Raw genomic sequence first — 18,196 nt, forward strand, 5'->3', positions numbered from 1 at the left:
ATACAATCCTCTCAACCGTTACCTTAAGAACCAGATTGCAGGTAGTACTATTTATACTGCAACAAAGACAAAAAGAGACCAAAGAAGCGCTTCTTGGGGTTAACACTGGTTTATTTAATTATCCAGAGATTAGGATAAAAAAATAAGAAAATAGTCTAGTATAGAAAAGAGGAGAAAAACATGGAATGACAATGGAAATTGGTCAGGTCAGGCTCTCTATCCCCTGGCATGGGGCAGATTGCACTATACACTGACCAAATTCTTATCTGGCAAAGACATAATATATAGAACTTTCTTTCTCTTTCAGTACAAAAGAGCAAGAGGGAGGGAGGGACTTTTCCCTCCTTAATTAGCATCTTGTAAATACAGTCAGGATCTTTATGACAAAGGATGTGCATGGCATATGGTTACATTTCTTTTAGAAGTTACCTTTTGGTCTATTGTCATGAAGTGACAGGGTGTTTTTAGATTATTACCTTCAAAAGAATATATTTCAGGTCTTTTGATCTTTTTGTTTTAGTATATTTTCCTTTATTCTTATTTATTATTCTAATTCTAAGAAGAGGAGGCAAGAGTTAATTACTTTCCTTTTGGAGGTCATGTTTTCCCAAGCTTCTGATAGCCCAAGTCATTCTTATTCTAAAGACCAAAACTGCTTCCTTACAGATAGGTGTTAGATTTCTCTCTTGCCTGCTCAGATCCTGTGTTGATATTATAACATGGGGTTTTTTTTTGTGTTCAAAGAGAACTATTGTTGCCTGTCATAAAACTATTGCCATTTGGCTCCAGAGATCCTTTTCTTAAAGGAGTTCAATCTGCCTCTCCTTTGTGAGATACAGTATGGATCTTTTCTGTTAGACAGAAAGATATCTTCTGCAAGTGTTATGTGTTATGTCCTCTTACAGTTACAACAAAAAGAGTCTTTGAAGTGGCCTTTCCTCAAAGGACATGGGAAAGAAACTCAGTCTCTGGAATTCCCTTAGGCCATTCACACTTAGTGGGAGAAATTGTGGGTAAATCAGGTTTACAATTCACCTGACTTATGCAAAAGGAGGGAGAAAGGGTGGGGAGTGAATTGCTATTCCAGCAAGCTTTCCCCTGTTTTTGGAAAGAGAAAAACCTCCATTTCTCCCTGTCCAAATATGAGGAATTTATTCTGTATATTAAATAATTGGAGGCCTTCCACCTCCTACAACAAAACTAATACAATGAAATATAATTTGAGAACGTGTTGTATATATGGTGACACGTATAAACTGAGCCTTGATTGGTGGAAAAATGTTGATGTCATTTTTTTGAAAAAAGGCGCCAAAATGCATTTAAAAATAACCATAATCATTATCTCAAACAATATAAGGTAATATAATTATAGTATTGCATTTGACCCAAAAAATGTTTTAACTATAAAACCATGAAGAGTAAAACTAAACAATAATGATCTATTCACATGTGTGAATGTCTCATTGCACATCGTGCATTTAAAGGATATCTTATTATTGAAAAATTTATGTCCAATGCTATGGCTTAGAAGACCTAGCATAATTGTGAAGTACCTGGGTAAAAAATAAGAATCATTTAGTGCAATTGAGATTAAAAATACAAATACGACAAACTTAAAATGTGGCTATAGTGAAGCCCGAGTAAATGTAACCTGGTTAAAAATTAAAAGAATAAAGAATGTAGTGCTTACCTCCTCTCTTATAAAAATGTTGTGTTGTCAGTTAAAAAAATGAATTTAAAATGGCGATGCCGAAAAAATACTGATTAAATAAACAAGAAAAAGGAAATGACGGGATGACCAAAAGAGATGGAGGAGGGAAGTAGCATGACGTAATAGATGGAGAAATAATTGTGGATGATGGCATTGATCAAAAAAAGAAAGATTGCCTACGTTCTCCAGAAAAGATGTAAATAAAAGAATTTTGTCAAATTTATAAAAAATAAAATTTTTAAAAACAATAAATTAATGATTATCAAATGACGTGATAATAATTATAATATGCATGAAATAAACAAATAAAAATATATGTGCTTTAAAAACTATTGGAAAAGAACAATAAGTATAAAAAAATTCAATTATGTATTCATTAATATCTAAATGTACTATTCTATATTTTGATTAATAAAAATTTTAAGTTAGTATATGTATTAAAATATATGTATTTAAAAATAACCTATTTGTATTTAAAGATAACCTATCTTTTGGTACAAATATAATGATGATGAATTTGTTGTCAAAATAAAATGTGTTATATTAAAATAATAATTCCAATAAAACACCTTGGTACATGGTTATATTATGAAATTTATAATTCTAAAACAAGTTATTATAATACAAATATAAGAAGCATATGTGAATAAATCCATATATAAATTTAAAAATCATGTGTATTTTTTCCAAAAAATTAGTTTTGAAATGTAAGACGATAAAGTGAAACATATAAAATATACTGACATTAGTTTTAGTTAATGTTATGAGGTACAAAAATTATTATGTGTATCTTTTTGAAAGATAAGTATAAAAGATAAAATAAAAAGAATGTGTATGGTGTTAATGATTAATTGACAACCACCTGTTGGAAAAAGTAAACAAATAAAACAAATAAATGAATAATGACAAAAACTTTTTAAAGTGATCCTAACAATATTTTAAAGAAATCTTGAGCGATCATGAAAGATACCGCATGGGATACAAGAGCATCCATTGGAGTAGAGCAACAGAAGAAACTGCGTCTGTTAAATATGGAAAAAAAATAATTAAAGAAAAACATTATAATGAATTTCAGCATTTAGACCATTAGGGTGTAAAGTGTTGAAAAAAAATATTAGTCTTTGTTCTTCTCTTAATAAGGTTATATCTAAATTGCCTTTGCGCCATTTCTGAATAAACTTTCTCAGCACAAAAAATTGGAGATCATCTATGGAATGATTGTTTGAAATCCAATGTTCTGTAAGAGGTGCAGATAATATCCCACGTTTAATACAACTCCTATGTTCTATTATCCGAGTTTTCACTGGGCGTTTGGTTTTTCCGATGTACATCTTCTTACAAGGGCAGATGATGGCATAAATAACATTATCAGAATTACAATCTGATTGGTGATGTAAAATATACTTCTTCCCAGTTTGAGAATCTTTAAAATCTGTAATGTTCAAAGAATGTTTGCACACAGAGCATTTACCGCATGAATGGCGTCCACTTTGACCAATATGGTTTGTTGTAATGTCCGGTAATGTGGAAGGGACCAGAATTTCTCTTAGATTTTTGTGCAAACACTGTATTTTTATCTCTGAAACATGGATGTATCGCTAGAATGGGCCAAAATTTTTTTTATGGTTTTCTTAATATGATGTGACAAATGTGATTTATTTTCTGTGGGTTGTAGCAAAGTTTCACGCTCAGCTAGTAATGAATTGTGATATCCTTCTTTGATGATTCTATCCAGATATCCTCTGTCTGAGAATCTTTTATGCATATTTGCTGCCTTGACTTTGAAGTCTCCAAGATCTGTACATATTCTACGTAGTCTCAGAAACTGTGAGAAAGGAAGATGTTGCTTCAAAGTGCATTGATGAAAACTTTCGAAATGTAAGTATGTGTTTTTGTCAGTAGGTTTTCGGTATAGTTGTAGTAAATGAGTATCTGGATGTCCAAGAAAGGTATGGTTTCTTGATGATAATGCATTTGGAATTTTAAGTTAGGATTCCTGGAGTTAAGCCAGTTATGAAATTCTTCAAGTCGTCTTGTGGATCCTTTCCATATGATGAAGATATCATCTATATATCGCTTATAGAATCTCACTTCCTGTGCAAAGGGGTGTTCCTTGAGAAAAACATCTTCGAAATGTGCAACGTAAAGGTTTGCTAAATCTGGAGCCATGGAGACGCCATGGCAGTGCCTTTTATTTGTTGGAAAAAAGTGCCTTGGAAAGCAAAAAAATTATTGGTAAGGACTATTGTGGCCAAAGCGAGGATAAACCTGTTGGGAATAGGGCAGACATTGGTTCTTTCTTTAAGTATATGGTCTATAATGGACAAGGCTTCCAATTGCGGGATGTTGGTATACAAGGACTCTATATCTAGAGTAACTAAAATCGTATCTGTGAGATCTCCATCGAAAGCATCTAGTAAATTAATCATATGTGTGGAGTCCTGAACATATGATGCAATGGTAGGAATGAAAGGCCTTAAAAATATAGTCCACAAAAATTGAGAGGTTCAAGTATGGATCCATTAGCTGATATGATTGATCTGCCTGGAGGATGAGTAGGGTTCTTATGTACTTTTGGTAATGTATAAATAGTAGGAATAGTTGGATGTTCAACCAATAGAAAGTCCTTTTCTTTCTGAGTAATGTAACCGGCGGTGTGAGCAAAGAGAACAATCTCTGTAATATCTTTTTGTAAATTATTTATTATTTATTACATTTGTATCCCACGCTTTCCCACACATAGCAGGCTCAATGCGGCTTACATAGTAAAAATAAAATAATACAAGTTCTGTAAGAGAATATTACAAGCTGTAATAAACATTATAATGATAAGGTTTTAAGAATAAATGATTTGGATATGGGAAGGTAAGGATAGGATAGGCAAAAGGAAAGGAGATTGGGAGGGGTATGGTATGGAAAGATGGAGAAGAAAGGATTGGAGGATGAGTATGATAAGATTTGGGAGACGGTCAAAGGCATAATCGGTGTCAGAGTCAATGTCATAGCAGGAGTAGTTTAGGTGGATTAAGTAGGGTCGTTAGGATAAACTTGTTTGAAAAGATGTATCTTCAACATTTTCCTGAAGGGTAGATAGTCATTAATAGTTTGGATGGATCTAGGTAGAGCATTCCAAAGCTGACTACCCAAGAAGGAGAAACTGGATGCATAGTAGGTTTTGTATTTAATTCCTTTACAGTTGGGAAGGTGTAAATTGAGGTAAGTACGTGAGGACATTGATCTGTTTCTGATTGGAAGGTCGATAAGGTCATTCATATAGCTAGGGGATTTCGCCATATATGATCTTATGAATCATTCTATGGACCTTGAAAAATATTCTTTCAAATGGTAGAGGAGCCAAAGATCTCAGAGAAAAGGTAGGCTTTAAGGTGCTTTTTGAATGCTGCCAAGGTGGGTTGACTCTTAATGTGGAGGGGGAGTGAGTTCCAGCGCTGGGGATAAGTCATCTGTTGGATCTGAATCTAGGGGGAGATAGTACTCTGAATCATATATTTGTCTTGTAATCTCTGCTATGTATTCATGTCTATTTTGTACAACAATGCCCCCACCTTTATCCACAGGTTTGATTACTATATCACGATTAGTAGAGAGTTCTCTCATTGCTTTATTTTCTGCCATAGTAAGATTGTAATATCTCAACTGTTTGCGTTGTTCCAGCGTAGAAATATCTGCTAAAATGCATTTCTGAAATGCCTGAATTTGTGGATCCATGTTGCCTGGTGGGTTCCATTTCGATTTCTTCCTAACGACTGAATTTTCTGTGTATGTAGAAGTTGTTTCTGAAAAAAATAATGTGGTTTGTAATTTCCTAATGAACTTGTGTAAATCTATCCTGGTTTGAAAAGGATCATATTGTGTAGATGGTACAAAAGACAGACCTTTCTGTAAAACTGAAATATGAGTATTATCGAGTGTAAAGTTGGATAAATTGAAAATGGGCAGATCTGTAACCACTATCTCGTTGTTTCCCAACCTCTGACTCTTCCTTGCATAAGAGGGTAATGTCTCTGTGGATATTGCCCATATCCGATCTAAAAAAGATGCACTCTGTTGTTCATCAGGGATAATTGCTGGGCTATTAGGATGTGAGGTGAAGAAATCATCTGAGTCACTCCGTATACGTTTCCTACTACGTTCTTCTGTGGTATGATTGGACTGATGAGGATAGTATTCTGGAATCTGGTAATGGTGGAGTGGGGAAAAGGACGCCTAGGGCTACGTGTATGTGATGAGGACATAGGTCGTATTTCTACCTGTCCCTTGCTCTACTCCATGGATATACGGTTCCCATGCGGTAATCCCTCTTATCACGTTTAAATTTTTCTCTTTTTGTTTTTTTTTAATCTCAGATCAAGAAGTGTCCATGCATTTATTAAAATTGTCATATGTTTGTTCAAAGTTAGTATCAACTTTGTTGACAGATTCAATAGATCCATTGAATTCAGTCTTAAGATCATCACTCCATTTCTTCGAAGTTTCTGCTAGTAGTATCATTAAGTCCAGCGAACATTTGTTCAAAATCGCATACCAGTGGTCTAAAAAAACTTGGTCATCAGTAAACATAGTGGGTGCTTTAGTGATCCTCAGGCTCCGTGGGATACGTTTGATTCTACAATAGTCAATAAGGGTCACATCATGTAATGCATTTCATTTCTTATGATACCCTTCTTCATATTCATCAGGTGAAACCAAGAATGTTCAAGGGATTCTGCAGTGCTTTCATGATCTGAGAATACGGGCGGTTCTTGTAGTAGTTTTTGTAAGCATTCTTTGCTAATGCTGAGAACGTTATCCCACTGTTCAAAGGCCATATGGGGACCTCCGAATAAATCAAATACGCAAAAAAATGGAGGTAAAAAACCTCACAGTACCGTGAGATGTGAAACAAAAAGAAGTGAGGAGAAACCAAGGAGGATACCAAAAAAAACTTTATTGGGTTTCTAAAAAACGACTCGACACAGCCGTGTTTCGGCCCTAAGGCCTGCCTCAGGGGTCTTGATCAATCTAAGTAAGAAAAAATAATAATAATAAATACATAATAAATAATAAACATGAATATATTGTATGTAATTTGAAAATAAAATAGCAGTATCAGTCATTAAACATATACTGAAAATGACAGTAAAAAATTTAGAACAAGTCATTTATAATAAGAACAAACATTTAAAAATGTGGAAAAATTAGTGAACAAATAAAACGCATGGTATGACATATTATAAAATAAATATTGTATCTTAACAAAAAAAAATTTAAATAATTTTTTTAAACCAAAAATTTTTTTTTAGAATCAGACAATAATTCATAGATATATAAATAAATAATAAAAAGGATCACTGTAATCCAAATTGAAAAATTATTAAATGTAATATTTATACAAAGAATTACATAAATACATAGGCAAAGGATAATGATAATAATGATAACGTAAAAGATAATAAATGCAAAAATTATTGAACAGAAAGGCATAATAAAATGGCATGTCTCATTCATTGAAAACTTTATAAATATTACAACATGGCTGGAGAATGAAGAGGTTATGGTCACCTGGCTCATCCCCAATGCCAACTGATAAAAAGCAGGATGCAAAGAAACTGGATATAGGGCTAAAAGAGAAAAACACCAGAATGACATTGATCAGTCAGTCCAAAGGGATTGCTCTGAATTGCGTGGAGAGAGAAAATCCTCAAGTTCCAACAAAAGCAGTCTGGGAAGAAGAAAATGTGGCAGAAAGATACAGAAGTATATGTTTGTGCCACAGGCTTGATTTAAATGAAATTTTCAAACACACCTGTATAGGTTGTCTATACTTGTTACATTTAGGCCTGCAAGTTAATTGCAGTTAACTATGTAATTAATCAGTGCTTTATTTTGTGCTGGTATGCGCCGGTACAGCGTACTGGCACCTTTTTTTGTAGGTCCCCTCCCCGACCTAGTCCCCACCTGCCTACCAGCTCCGTGCCGACGACCCTCTTCTCCTGCCACCCGTAACCGTGACCCAGCTTTTAAAAAAATCTACGAAGCGGCGGAGCGGTGCCTCGCGTCTGCCCGTAAAAGAAGAAAAATCACCTCGTCGGCCGGCCTTCCCTCACTGTGTCCCGCCCTCTGATGTAACTTCCTATTTCCACAAGGGCGGAACACAGTGAGAGAAGGCCGGCCGACGTGATGAGGCGATTTTTATTCTTTTACGGGCAGACGCAAGGCATCACTCCGCTGCTTCGTAGATTTTTTTAAAGGCTGGGTCACGGTGCCAGGTGGCAGAAGAGAGTCGTCGGCATGGAGCTGGTAGGCAGGTGAGGTCTTGGGGACTGGGTCGGGGAGGGGAGCTCAGATGGGTATGGGTGGCTGGAGGGAGGAGGAGCAGGGAAACGAGGAGAGTCGCTGGACATGGGTGGAGGGCAGGGGGAAGAGATGGCAGGGGGAAGAGAGAATCGCTGGACATGGGTGGATGGCAGGGGGGACGGGGGGTCACTGGATATGGGTGGATGGCAGGGGGAAGAGAGAATCGCTGGACATGGGTGCATGGCAGGGGGGATGGGGGGGTCGCTGGACATGGGTGGAGGGCAGGGGGACAGAAGAATCGCTGGACATGTGTGGATGGCAGGGGGAAGAGAGAATCGCTGGACATGGGTAGATGGCAGGGGGACGGGGGGGTCGCTGGACATGGGTGGATGGAGGGCAGGGGAGAGGAGGGCTGCTAGACATGGGTGGATGGAGGAGAGGGAAGGGAGAGAGAAGAAATGCTGCTGGACATGGATGGAGGTGAGGGAAGAGTGAGGAAGGCGATGAGATGAGGGAAAAGGAAGAGAGGAGAAAAACTGCACATGGATGTAGAAAATAGGCAGAAGCTGGATCCACTGGACAGTCAAGTCTGTGGAGGACCCAGCTTTTACTTAAGGATGTAGGGCAAGAAATGAAGAAGAAAGGAGAAAATAAAGAAATAAATGGAAAGGAAGCCCTGGAAACGGAGTTAAGAGGATAGATAGCAGCAGAATCAGATACTGAGCCAGCAAGATCAGAAAAACAAAGTCACCAGACAACAAAGGTAGAAAAAATCATTTTATTTTCATTTTAGTGTCTGGAATATGTCCAATTTGAGAATCTACATCTGCTGTCTTATTTTGCACTGGGTATACTACTGGAGCTGTAACAGCTTACAGAAATTATTTATAATTAAAAAAAATCAAATTATTTTTTTCTCCTATACTAGTATAATATTTTCAATGATGTCTGCTTATATGCGCTATGGCTGGTATAAGGGGTGTGGCAAATGTGGGTGTAGCTATAATAGGGGTGGAGTCATATGTGGTGACTCCGTCCACGAGTACCGGCGCCCTTTTTTCTACAAAAAAAGCACTGTAATTAATGCATTAATTATTAATCACAATTTAAAAAAATAATTACGTTGCAGCACTTCCTGTTTCCTCCAAACATTTCTTCTGCTCTCTTCCATTCCCAAACCCTGTCTTTGGCAGAATCCAGCATCATTTTCCCTGCCCACAATTCAGCATTACCTCCCTCCCCCCTTACATGCTGGCCTACCTTTATTTGATGTTTTTTGGTTTTTTTTTTGCTGCATTGTTATTCTGGTTACTATGATAATAAATAAAAACTATATTAAAAAAAAAAAAAAAGAAGCACAAGGCCACAGTTGCACGTGGCCTATGTCAGTTCCTGATCTGTTCTTCCACTGTGGGACCTGTATGTTGACTGTCTGCTATTTCAAGAGATCCACCTTAAGGAGGTGGGATAGCCAAGAGTGATGTCAACAAAGGGGCAGAGTGAAGATTTCTGAGCATGCTCAGCTGGTGTTTCCGCCCCTACTGCAGGGCTGCTGCAAGGAACAGAAAACACAGAATAAAAAGAGAAACTTTTTATCTTCCCAGTATTGGAACTCCCTGCTGCAAGGTCCAGTGCCAGATCTACAGAGGGGGAGAGGAGGGATCATTTCTGAGACGAATCAGCCCGGTCTGCTGTTGTCTTATTCATCTTTCCAGCCTGAATCTATCCCAGCAGCAGCAGAAAATTGCAGTTGAGAAGGAAATGTCTGCCCTGGTTTGTGATCAGGTAAGAAATTCTTCTCTCTCCTCTTGTCCACAGGGTGCAGCACAGGTGCCAGGGAAAGACACACAAAGAGTGGCAGCACATGAGCACAGCATCCAGCAGAGGAACAGTACAGCAGGGTTCACCCCACTACCTGCTCAGTCATAGAAAGGACATTTGGGAATCTGAAAACCGCTTTCATTGTCTGGATTGCTCTGGTGGAGCCCCCAAAAAGTTTGCAAATATAGTTTAATGGCCTGCTGCATAAATTTGCATTAAGATGCCTCCAGCCCATGCCAGAAGGAGAAGAGATGGCCAGTGAGGAACATGAAGGGGAAGTCAGGCCACCAACACTTAACCCCAGCTCTGAAGCTCACTCCCCTGCCACATTAAGAATCACCCCTCCCCCCCTTGTTTTCATTAGGTACAAAATTGGAAGAAGCAGGTTTCCAGGTTTTTATATATGGTAACCAACATCAGTGTTTTTATCCCTATATTCACTGATATAACTGAGATTAAACATAGAATAGATATGTGCATTTCTTTGATTAGTATTTGAAAGACTGATAGTTTTATCTTTCCTTAGTTTCAGAAGTTCTTTCTTGCAGGAGTCAAGGAGAAGAATCTTAGGTATTATGTTTGATCAGAATTTAACAATGGAATCCTAAGTGAATTCTTTAGTTAAGAGTTGTTTCTGGATTTTATGCAATTTGAGAAGGAAACGTTTAGATTGGTTGTACAGGCCTTGATGCTATCTAAATTGCACTACTGTAATGTACTTTATTTGGGTTGTTCAAAGTATCCATTATGGAAACTACAAACCTTACAAAACACATCCATTCCTTGATCTGTTCCGTGAAAAAAATTGATAGAATGACACCATGGTATATTGAGCCACACTGGCAACCTATAGAAGCCAGAATTTATTGTAAATTGTATTGTTTAATATTCAAAATTGTTCAGAGAATTGCACCATCTTATATGTATAGATTAATTTATACCTTGAATTGTACTAAAAGATATCAGACGTGCAGTCAGTTGAGCATTTCCAACATGTAAGGCCATGAAATATATCAGAACAAGCCGTTAAGCCCATTAAAACGGGCAATATTTTTTATTTCTGACATATAATGTAAAATTTGATGAACGTAATGTGTAGTACTTGAAAGGGTGCGGGGAAGAGTTGGGGGTACAGAGAGAGTGACAGTGTGTATATGTGTGTGTGTGAGAGAGAGAGCTGCTAGGAGTCCCTGTGACAGTGGAGGGTCATTTGCTTCTTAGCCAGTTGTTTGAGGCAGCAAAGCAGGGCTCATTTTTAAGTCGCCTGCCCTCCCTCCCCCATACATCTTCCTGTAACCTATATGGGGTATGGTGCGTTATTGCTGGACTTCAATGAGTTCACTGCATGTGTGGTGTATGTGAGCGACGTGCCTGGGATACATTCCCAGCTTCGCTGTCCCGCTGTGTGTGAGTGAGAGAGAGAGACAAAGTGTGTGTGTGTCTGTGTGAAAGAGAGAAGAGAGTGTGTGAGAGTGAGTTCAGAAGGAGAGAGAGAGAGACAGAGTTGTTTGAGGCAGCAAAGCAGGGTTCATTTTTGAGTCACCTGCCCCCGATACATCTTCCTGTAACCTGTATGGGGTATGGTGCGTTATTATTGGACTTCAATGAGTTCACTGTATGTGTGGTGTGTGTGAGCGACGTACCTGGGATACATTCCCGGCGTCGCTGTCCCGCTCTGTGACGCCGGGAATTTATCCCAGGCATGTCGCTCACACACACTTTGTCTCTCTCTCTCACTCACACACACACTCAGTGGGACAGCGAAGCCGGGAATGTATCCCAGGCACGTCGCTCACACACACCACACATACAGTGAACACATTGAAGTCCAAAAATACCGCACCATACCCCATATAGGTTACAAGAAAATGTATGGGGGAGGGAGGGCAGGCTACTCAAAAACGAGCCCTGCTTTGCTGCCTCAAACAACTGGCTAAGGAGCAAATGACCCTCCACTGTCACAGGGACTCCTAGCAGCTCTCTCTCTCTCTCTCTCTCTCTCTCACACACACACTGTCACTCTCTCTGTATCCCCAACTTTTCCCTGCACCCTTTCAAGCACTACACATTACATTCATCAAATTTTACATTATATGTCAGAAATAAAAAATATTGCCTGTTTTAATGGGCTTAACAGCTTGTATCAGAATTTTTTGTCTTTTTTTTTTAATCAGGCAACAAAAATCTGGAATACACTGGCTGTATCTAGCAAATTATGATGTTTTTAGGAGATCTGTTAAGATAATGTTATTTTGAAAATATGTAATCTCTTCTTAGTAGAGTTGAAGGTCGATGTTGCTTACTCAAGATCACTCTATTATTGTTTGATGTTCTCTTTCGTATGTTCCCAGAATTGTGCCTCTGATCTCTTTGTATGGAATCTGCCTTGAACTTAACAGTATAAGCGAAATATAGGAAATGGGAAATGTAATATAAAGAGCTTCTCCTTCCCTCTTTACTGCCATCTCTGCCCTTTCTAAATGGATTACAGCCTCCTAATAGCAACAATATGGACGGACACAGACACAGTAATGTTCTTTCTCTTCCTCCTCTACCCAGGCCTGACCCCAGCACTTTTCTAATCTAATCTTATGCTTGATATACCGCTAAATTGCTCTAATAGGTCCAAAGCGGTGTACAACAAAATTACTCAGGTATACAGTGAATAATGATACAACTTTTAAAACCAAATACTCTTGGAATAAAAATGTTTTCAGATTTTTGTAAAATGACCCATAAGAAACACCCTGTTTTAGATTTATTTGCATCAAATTCCAGTAGTGAGTAATCTGATGCGAGTAAGAACGTTCATAGTTACGTTTAGAAGTAACATGTTTAGCAGTTGGATATATAAGAACATTATTATTCAGCAAATCATATAGTGTCATGCTCAGCCGCCAGATCCGCACCACTCTTTCTCAGTCTCTTCCTTTCTTTACCAAGCACGCCCTTCACTCACGAGTCGACCGTCTGCAATCAGGGTCTCCGGACAACAGGCAAATCACCAGAAGTGCTTTATTATCTCCAGAGTACATTTACTCTGCTTTAAGGCTTCACAGGCCTTTCCCTCTCCTCAGTGTAGCTCCACTTTTAAACACAGTTCATTGAAACCCTGCTTGCAATATAGTTCAGCTTGGGCCTGCTTTCCACACAGTTCACTTTAGCCCTGCTTTCAATATGGTTTTCCCCAGCACTGCTTCTAATCCAGTACTTAGTAGCACTGCTCTTTCCCACAGTTAATGAGCACTGCTCACAATTCAGTTCAGTTAGCAATGTTTTCCTCCTCAATTCAGTTTTAGCACTGCTTTCAAACACAGTTTAGTTTAGCATTGCCTTCAAACACAGTTCATCTTAGAAATGAAATTAAACAGTTCCATTCAATGGCAATATGGTCTAAGTCACTTTCTCACTCTTAGACCTAATGACCCACCTCCCTCATTTGTCAGCACAAAACCACCTGACATCCACCCACCGGGTCAATTCACCAAGGCTTCATTCACTCGCCCCAGTTCAGCTCATAACTCACTTTAAGAGCCCTCCACCAGCACTTCCATTTCCTCCTCATTCTCCCCTCCTTTCTCCTCCTCCAGTTCCATTCTCTCCTCCCCTTCCTCCCGGTCTAGGGGCTCCTCCCTTCCCCCATCTGATTCCATCTCCCAATCACACCCCGGCTCCTCCCCCCCTTGCATAGATTCTTCTCCCTTCCCCTGATCTGTCTGCTGGTGCTGCACTGCCTTCTGGGGCTTGTAGTTTCTTAGCTCCTGGCTTCTCTGACGTTGCCCTGCCTTCTGGGCTTTGTAGTTCCTTGGTTCTGAATCTCTCTGGTGCTGCACTGCCTTCTGGGGCTTGTAGTTTCTTTGCTCTTCACAATAGATAAACAAAGCCCAATCCAGACACATTAATTTCTAAATGATCTTGGCCCTGACCGGCAGCCAGTGTATCTCAGTCAATAGTGGTGTCACTCTTTCATATTTCCGATGTCCAAAAATCAACAGCAGTTTTATCAGCATTTAATTTCAACATGTTTGCTCTTGCCCAAGATCTTACACGAAAAATATATGTAGCAACAGCCTGGTAGGTATGTTCCTTCCTTCAGACACCAACCTAGCAGCCTCTCTCCCTCCCACCTCTTCATCTATGGCTGCCTCCTCCTTCACCCACCCCACACAGGCCAAAGTCTCTGATCCACATGTGCTGATTCCTGTAGCTCTACCTTGAGATTTCCACTGTCAATGGCAACCTGACAATTTAGCCATAGTACTAGATAGTTAAGGGAACCGGTCTCTCTTCCTACTATAATCTACAGGAGATCTGATCTCACTGGGCCCGAGTGGGCACAGGCCCACCCACTTTGGACTAAGGCCTACCCAGCAGTGAGGAGGCTGGTGGGGATCCCCAAGCCCTGCCAGCTGAAGACTCCCTTTACCTCTCCCTCCAGGAGATCGGGGGAGGGGGAGAGGGTTCACTTAACACCACTCCACCAACCACCTTCCCCTCCACCTTTAAATCCTTTAGTTCTTCGCCAGCAGAGAGCAGCAGCACATTCCTCCTGCTTGCGCAGGGCCGAGATTTCCCTCTGAAGCAATTTCCTGGACCCGCAGACAGAACTTACATTAGAGGGAAGGGTCGGAGCCAGCCTGAGCAAGGACAGCAAGTTACTGCTCTCTGCCAGCGAAGACCTAAAGGATTTAAAGGTATTGGGGAGAGTTGGGAGAGTAGAGTTAAGTGACTCCCCAATCACTTGGGGAGGGGGGGAGGGAGAGATGCCAGGCAGGGTTGTCGTGCCCACCACGTTGGGCTGAGCCCTGCCCAAAGTTGGGTGTCAAGCTACACCTCTGTCACTGACAAGAGGTCATATAACACAAAACGTCAAAATGAAACTTTGGCTGAGGGTATCCTGTTTGTTGTACTAGGCATCAGTCTCATTCAAGGATGTCGCTGCTTATTTTTTGGAAGCTGAGTGGGACATTCTGAGAGAATGGCAGAAGGAGCTGTATAAGAAGATCATCGAGGAGATTCATGACATCCTTAGATCACGAGGTAAATATGTCTTCTGTATCGTGTACCACACAGGCACATTATGGAATCACTATTATAAAAATCACAGGTCCCATGGGCACCTGGCTTCTGATGCCACCCCATAGCCAACAAGAGCTAGTGAAACAGCTACTACTGCAGACTTTGCAAAAGGTGCTGCTCTGTGCTGTAAGATAAAACATATAACTTAAACTAGAGGCTTCACATGAGACCAGCGGGAGTCTGTTTCCCTTTTGTATACAACAACAATTTGGCACTGAAGACCAGAGAGAGGATTTACTTCTCAGATTTCTTGCTGAGAACTGCAACTTCTGTGTTAGAGCTTCACATGTCTGCTGTAGACTAGTCATCTGTACTGTGCAATGTGTTACCCCCTTTAGATAGTAACAGATGTCACAGAGAATATTGATACCTGTACAGCCTCCACCTATTGGAGTGTTGAATAGAAATGACTGTACCAGCAAACCTCCAGTGTTTAATGTTAATGAAGTGCAGGCTGCAGCTCCCTCCTTTCTCCCAGCAAAATATACAGCCAAAGATAGATATATGCTCACCTCCCTGTAGACACACACACACTTCTCCATCAGAACAAAAAAAAGGGAGAACCTCCCCAGGGATTCTAGAAATACAATTTAAATGTAATTTTCCTACTTCTTATTGACAGGTTATTCAATTGTTAATCCTGATGTTATATTCAAGATTAAAAAGGAAGATGAGAAACATTTCACTCAACACGTTGAACAGGAGGGAAAAGAAAACCTGAATGACCCCACCAAGAGTAAGCAAATGTTTTGATTTATGTTTCAACATTTTATTTTTATTGATGATACTTTAAAATATACAACAATATTTCCTCATAAACTGGAGTAACATAATATATTAATAGATATAATAGATCAATACAACCATAAAACGTATCATCGACTTCCCCCCCCCCCCCCCCAATTTCTTCCCCCTTCATACCCCTCCCCTTCCCTCCCACCCTCCCTCTAGATAACCAGTGATAATGTATTTGTACCCATAGTGTCCGCATAATCGACTAAATGTTTTGATTTAAAGGGCTTTGCATTTTCAGATCACAGGAAATGGGACATTTCTCATCACATGTTTGGAGACTTAAAATCTGTTTCCTAATTTAATATTATCCTATCTTTGGTGAATCCTTTTTTTTTTTTTTTAATTTTTATTTATAGTTTGCAAGTGAGAAAAACCACATACACCAGCCTTATAACACATACAAAACACAACACAGTGTTAGACGTATCAGAACTCTTCAATATGTGGACATAATATAGCCTGAACAGTGACCTGGTAAAAACCCCTCAACCCCTTCCTCCCCCTCCCCATCCCAACAAAGTATTATTACAAAGAAGAGGTTCCTGTAATTGAGTCTATTGTTCAACAGGGTGCTGATAACGTTAGATGTGCTTTTCTATAACAGGCCTTCCAATTGTAACGTCCGTGTTCTCACTGAGTGTTAAACAAGAGGAAGATCTCCCCCTCGTGGATCATCTTGAATCAGAGATGTCCGAACAGACTCACCCTTCTGTAACAAGTAAGTTTAAATTTCCTCCTGGACCATTTAGGAATTGAGCACTGGTGGGATAAGAGGCCGTCATCCTTTCTCCTCCTCCCACTGTCTCTTTCCCTACTTTGGATAGAGTAGGCTGCCTTTGGAGACTGGAGATGGCTGAGGGGAGACATGATAGAGGTATATAAAAAATAATGAGTGGAGTGGAACAGGTGGTTGTGAAGCGTCTGTTCACGCTTTCCAAAAATACTAGGACTAGGGAGCATGCGATGAAACTACAGTGTACTAAATTTAAAACAAATCGGAGAAAAGTTTTCTTCATCCAACGCATAATTAAACTCTGGAGAACGTGGTGAAGGAGGTTAGCTTAGCAGAGTTTAAAAAGGGGTTAGAGGGTTTCCTAAAGGATAAGTCCATAAACCACTACTAAATGGACTTGGGAAAAATCCACAATTCTGGGAATAACATGTATAGAACGTTTGTACGTTTGGGAAGCTTGCCAGGTGCCCTTGGCCTGGATTGGCCACTGTCGTGGACAGGATGCTGGGCTCGATGGACCCTTGGTCTTTTCCCAGTGTGGCATTACTTATGTACCTGCTGGAGGTGGGTGTCCTGGGGACTAGGATCAGATTTGTGAAACCTTTCATCCTAAAGCATCAGGGTGTTCAGAAATCTGTCTTGTTGAAAGGGCTGGTGGGAGTGGAGGAGCTTCTCCATTGTTACAAGGGGGGGTCCATGACTGATGAATGTGGTGCTCTTTGAGTTAGCCATGGGGAATAGTGTAAATCAGTGCATGTAATGTAGTTTATAGTAACGCATCATGTTGCATGCAATGCAGCTCATTAAAGTTTTGTTGATTGGGGTTATAGAAGTGTTTCCCAAGTCCAGTCCTGGAATACCATTTGCCAGTCAGGCTTTCAGGATATCCACAATGAATATGCATGAACTAGATTTGCATGCACTGCCTCCATTCATGCATATTCATGCATATCCTGAAACCCTGACTGGCAAGGGGTATACTAGGACCATAAGTACATAAGTCTGGGGTGGTAATGTTGGTGGGTTTATTCGTGTTGTATTGGGATGAGAGGATGAGGCAGTGTGTTTTTTCTGTGTTAAGTTTTAGTTGGAATGCATTCGCCCATGAGTTCATGATGTTCAAGCTGAGTTTGATGTCATTGATGATTTCTATTGGATCATGTTTGTAGGGGATGTATATTGTGACATCGTCTGCGTAAATGAAAGGGTTGAGGCCTTGATTGGCTAAGGACTTGGCTAGTGGGGTCATCATTAGGTTGAAAAGGAGTGGTGATAGTGGTGATCCTTGAGATACTCCACAATCTGCTATCCATGGTGATGATATGTTCGAATTTGATTTCACTTGGTATGTTCTAGTAGTTGGAAACCCTTGATCCAGCTAAGTACACTTCCTCCAATTCCACAGTATTCCAAGATGCTTAGTAGGATCTTATGGTTTTCTATGTCGAATTGGAGGAGAAGTACACTTTTGCCAGTTGCAATTTCTTGTTTGAATTTGGCTAATAGGGTAATTAGTACTGTTTCGGTACTGTGGCTGGAGCGGAATCCTGATTGTGATTCATGTAATATTGAGAATTTGTTAATGTAGTCAGTGAGTTGTTTGGTTACCATGCTTTCCATCAGTTTGACTCAGTGGCGTACCTAGGGTAGTTGACACCCGGGGCTGGTAATTTTTTTAACACCCCTCTCCAAGATCCAGTACTAGGCATACCGAAAATACAAAACACTCAGGACCTATAGAGCAATTCTACCATACCATA

General features: G+C 39.8%; 1 protein-coding gene across 1 annotated transcript in view; it reads left to right on the forward strand.

The window, feature by feature from the left end:
- Nucleotides 1–3,526: 3,526 nt before the first annotated feature.
- Nucleotides 3,527–18,196, forward strand: part of LOC115466427 (zinc finger protein 585A-like) — a 100,797-nt gene continuing 86,127 nt past the window's right edge. Inside the window, exons 1-5 of the mRNA XM_030197645.1 lie at nucleotides 3,527–3,589; nucleotides 9,613–9,793; nucleotides 14,743–14,869; nucleotides 15,531–15,644; nucleotides 16,308–16,421. Coding sequence (XP_030053505.1) covers nucleotides 3,552–3,589; nucleotides 9,613–9,793; nucleotides 14,743–14,869; nucleotides 15,531–15,644; nucleotides 16,308–16,421 — 574 coding nt within the window. The 5' untranslated portion in view covers nucleotides 3,527–3,551. The remainder of the gene's footprint in view (nucleotides 3,590–9,612; nucleotides 9,794–14,742; nucleotides 14,870–15,530; nucleotides 15,645–16,307; nucleotides 16,422–18,196) is intronic.

The sequence above is a fragment of the Microcaecilia unicolor genome, chromosome 3 (assembly GCF_901765095.1).
Source record: "Microcaecilia unicolor chromosome 3, aMicUni1.1, whole genome shotgun sequence".
NCBI lineage: Eukaryota > Metazoa > Chordata > Amphibia > Gymnophiona > Siphonopidae > Microcaecilia > Microcaecilia unicolor.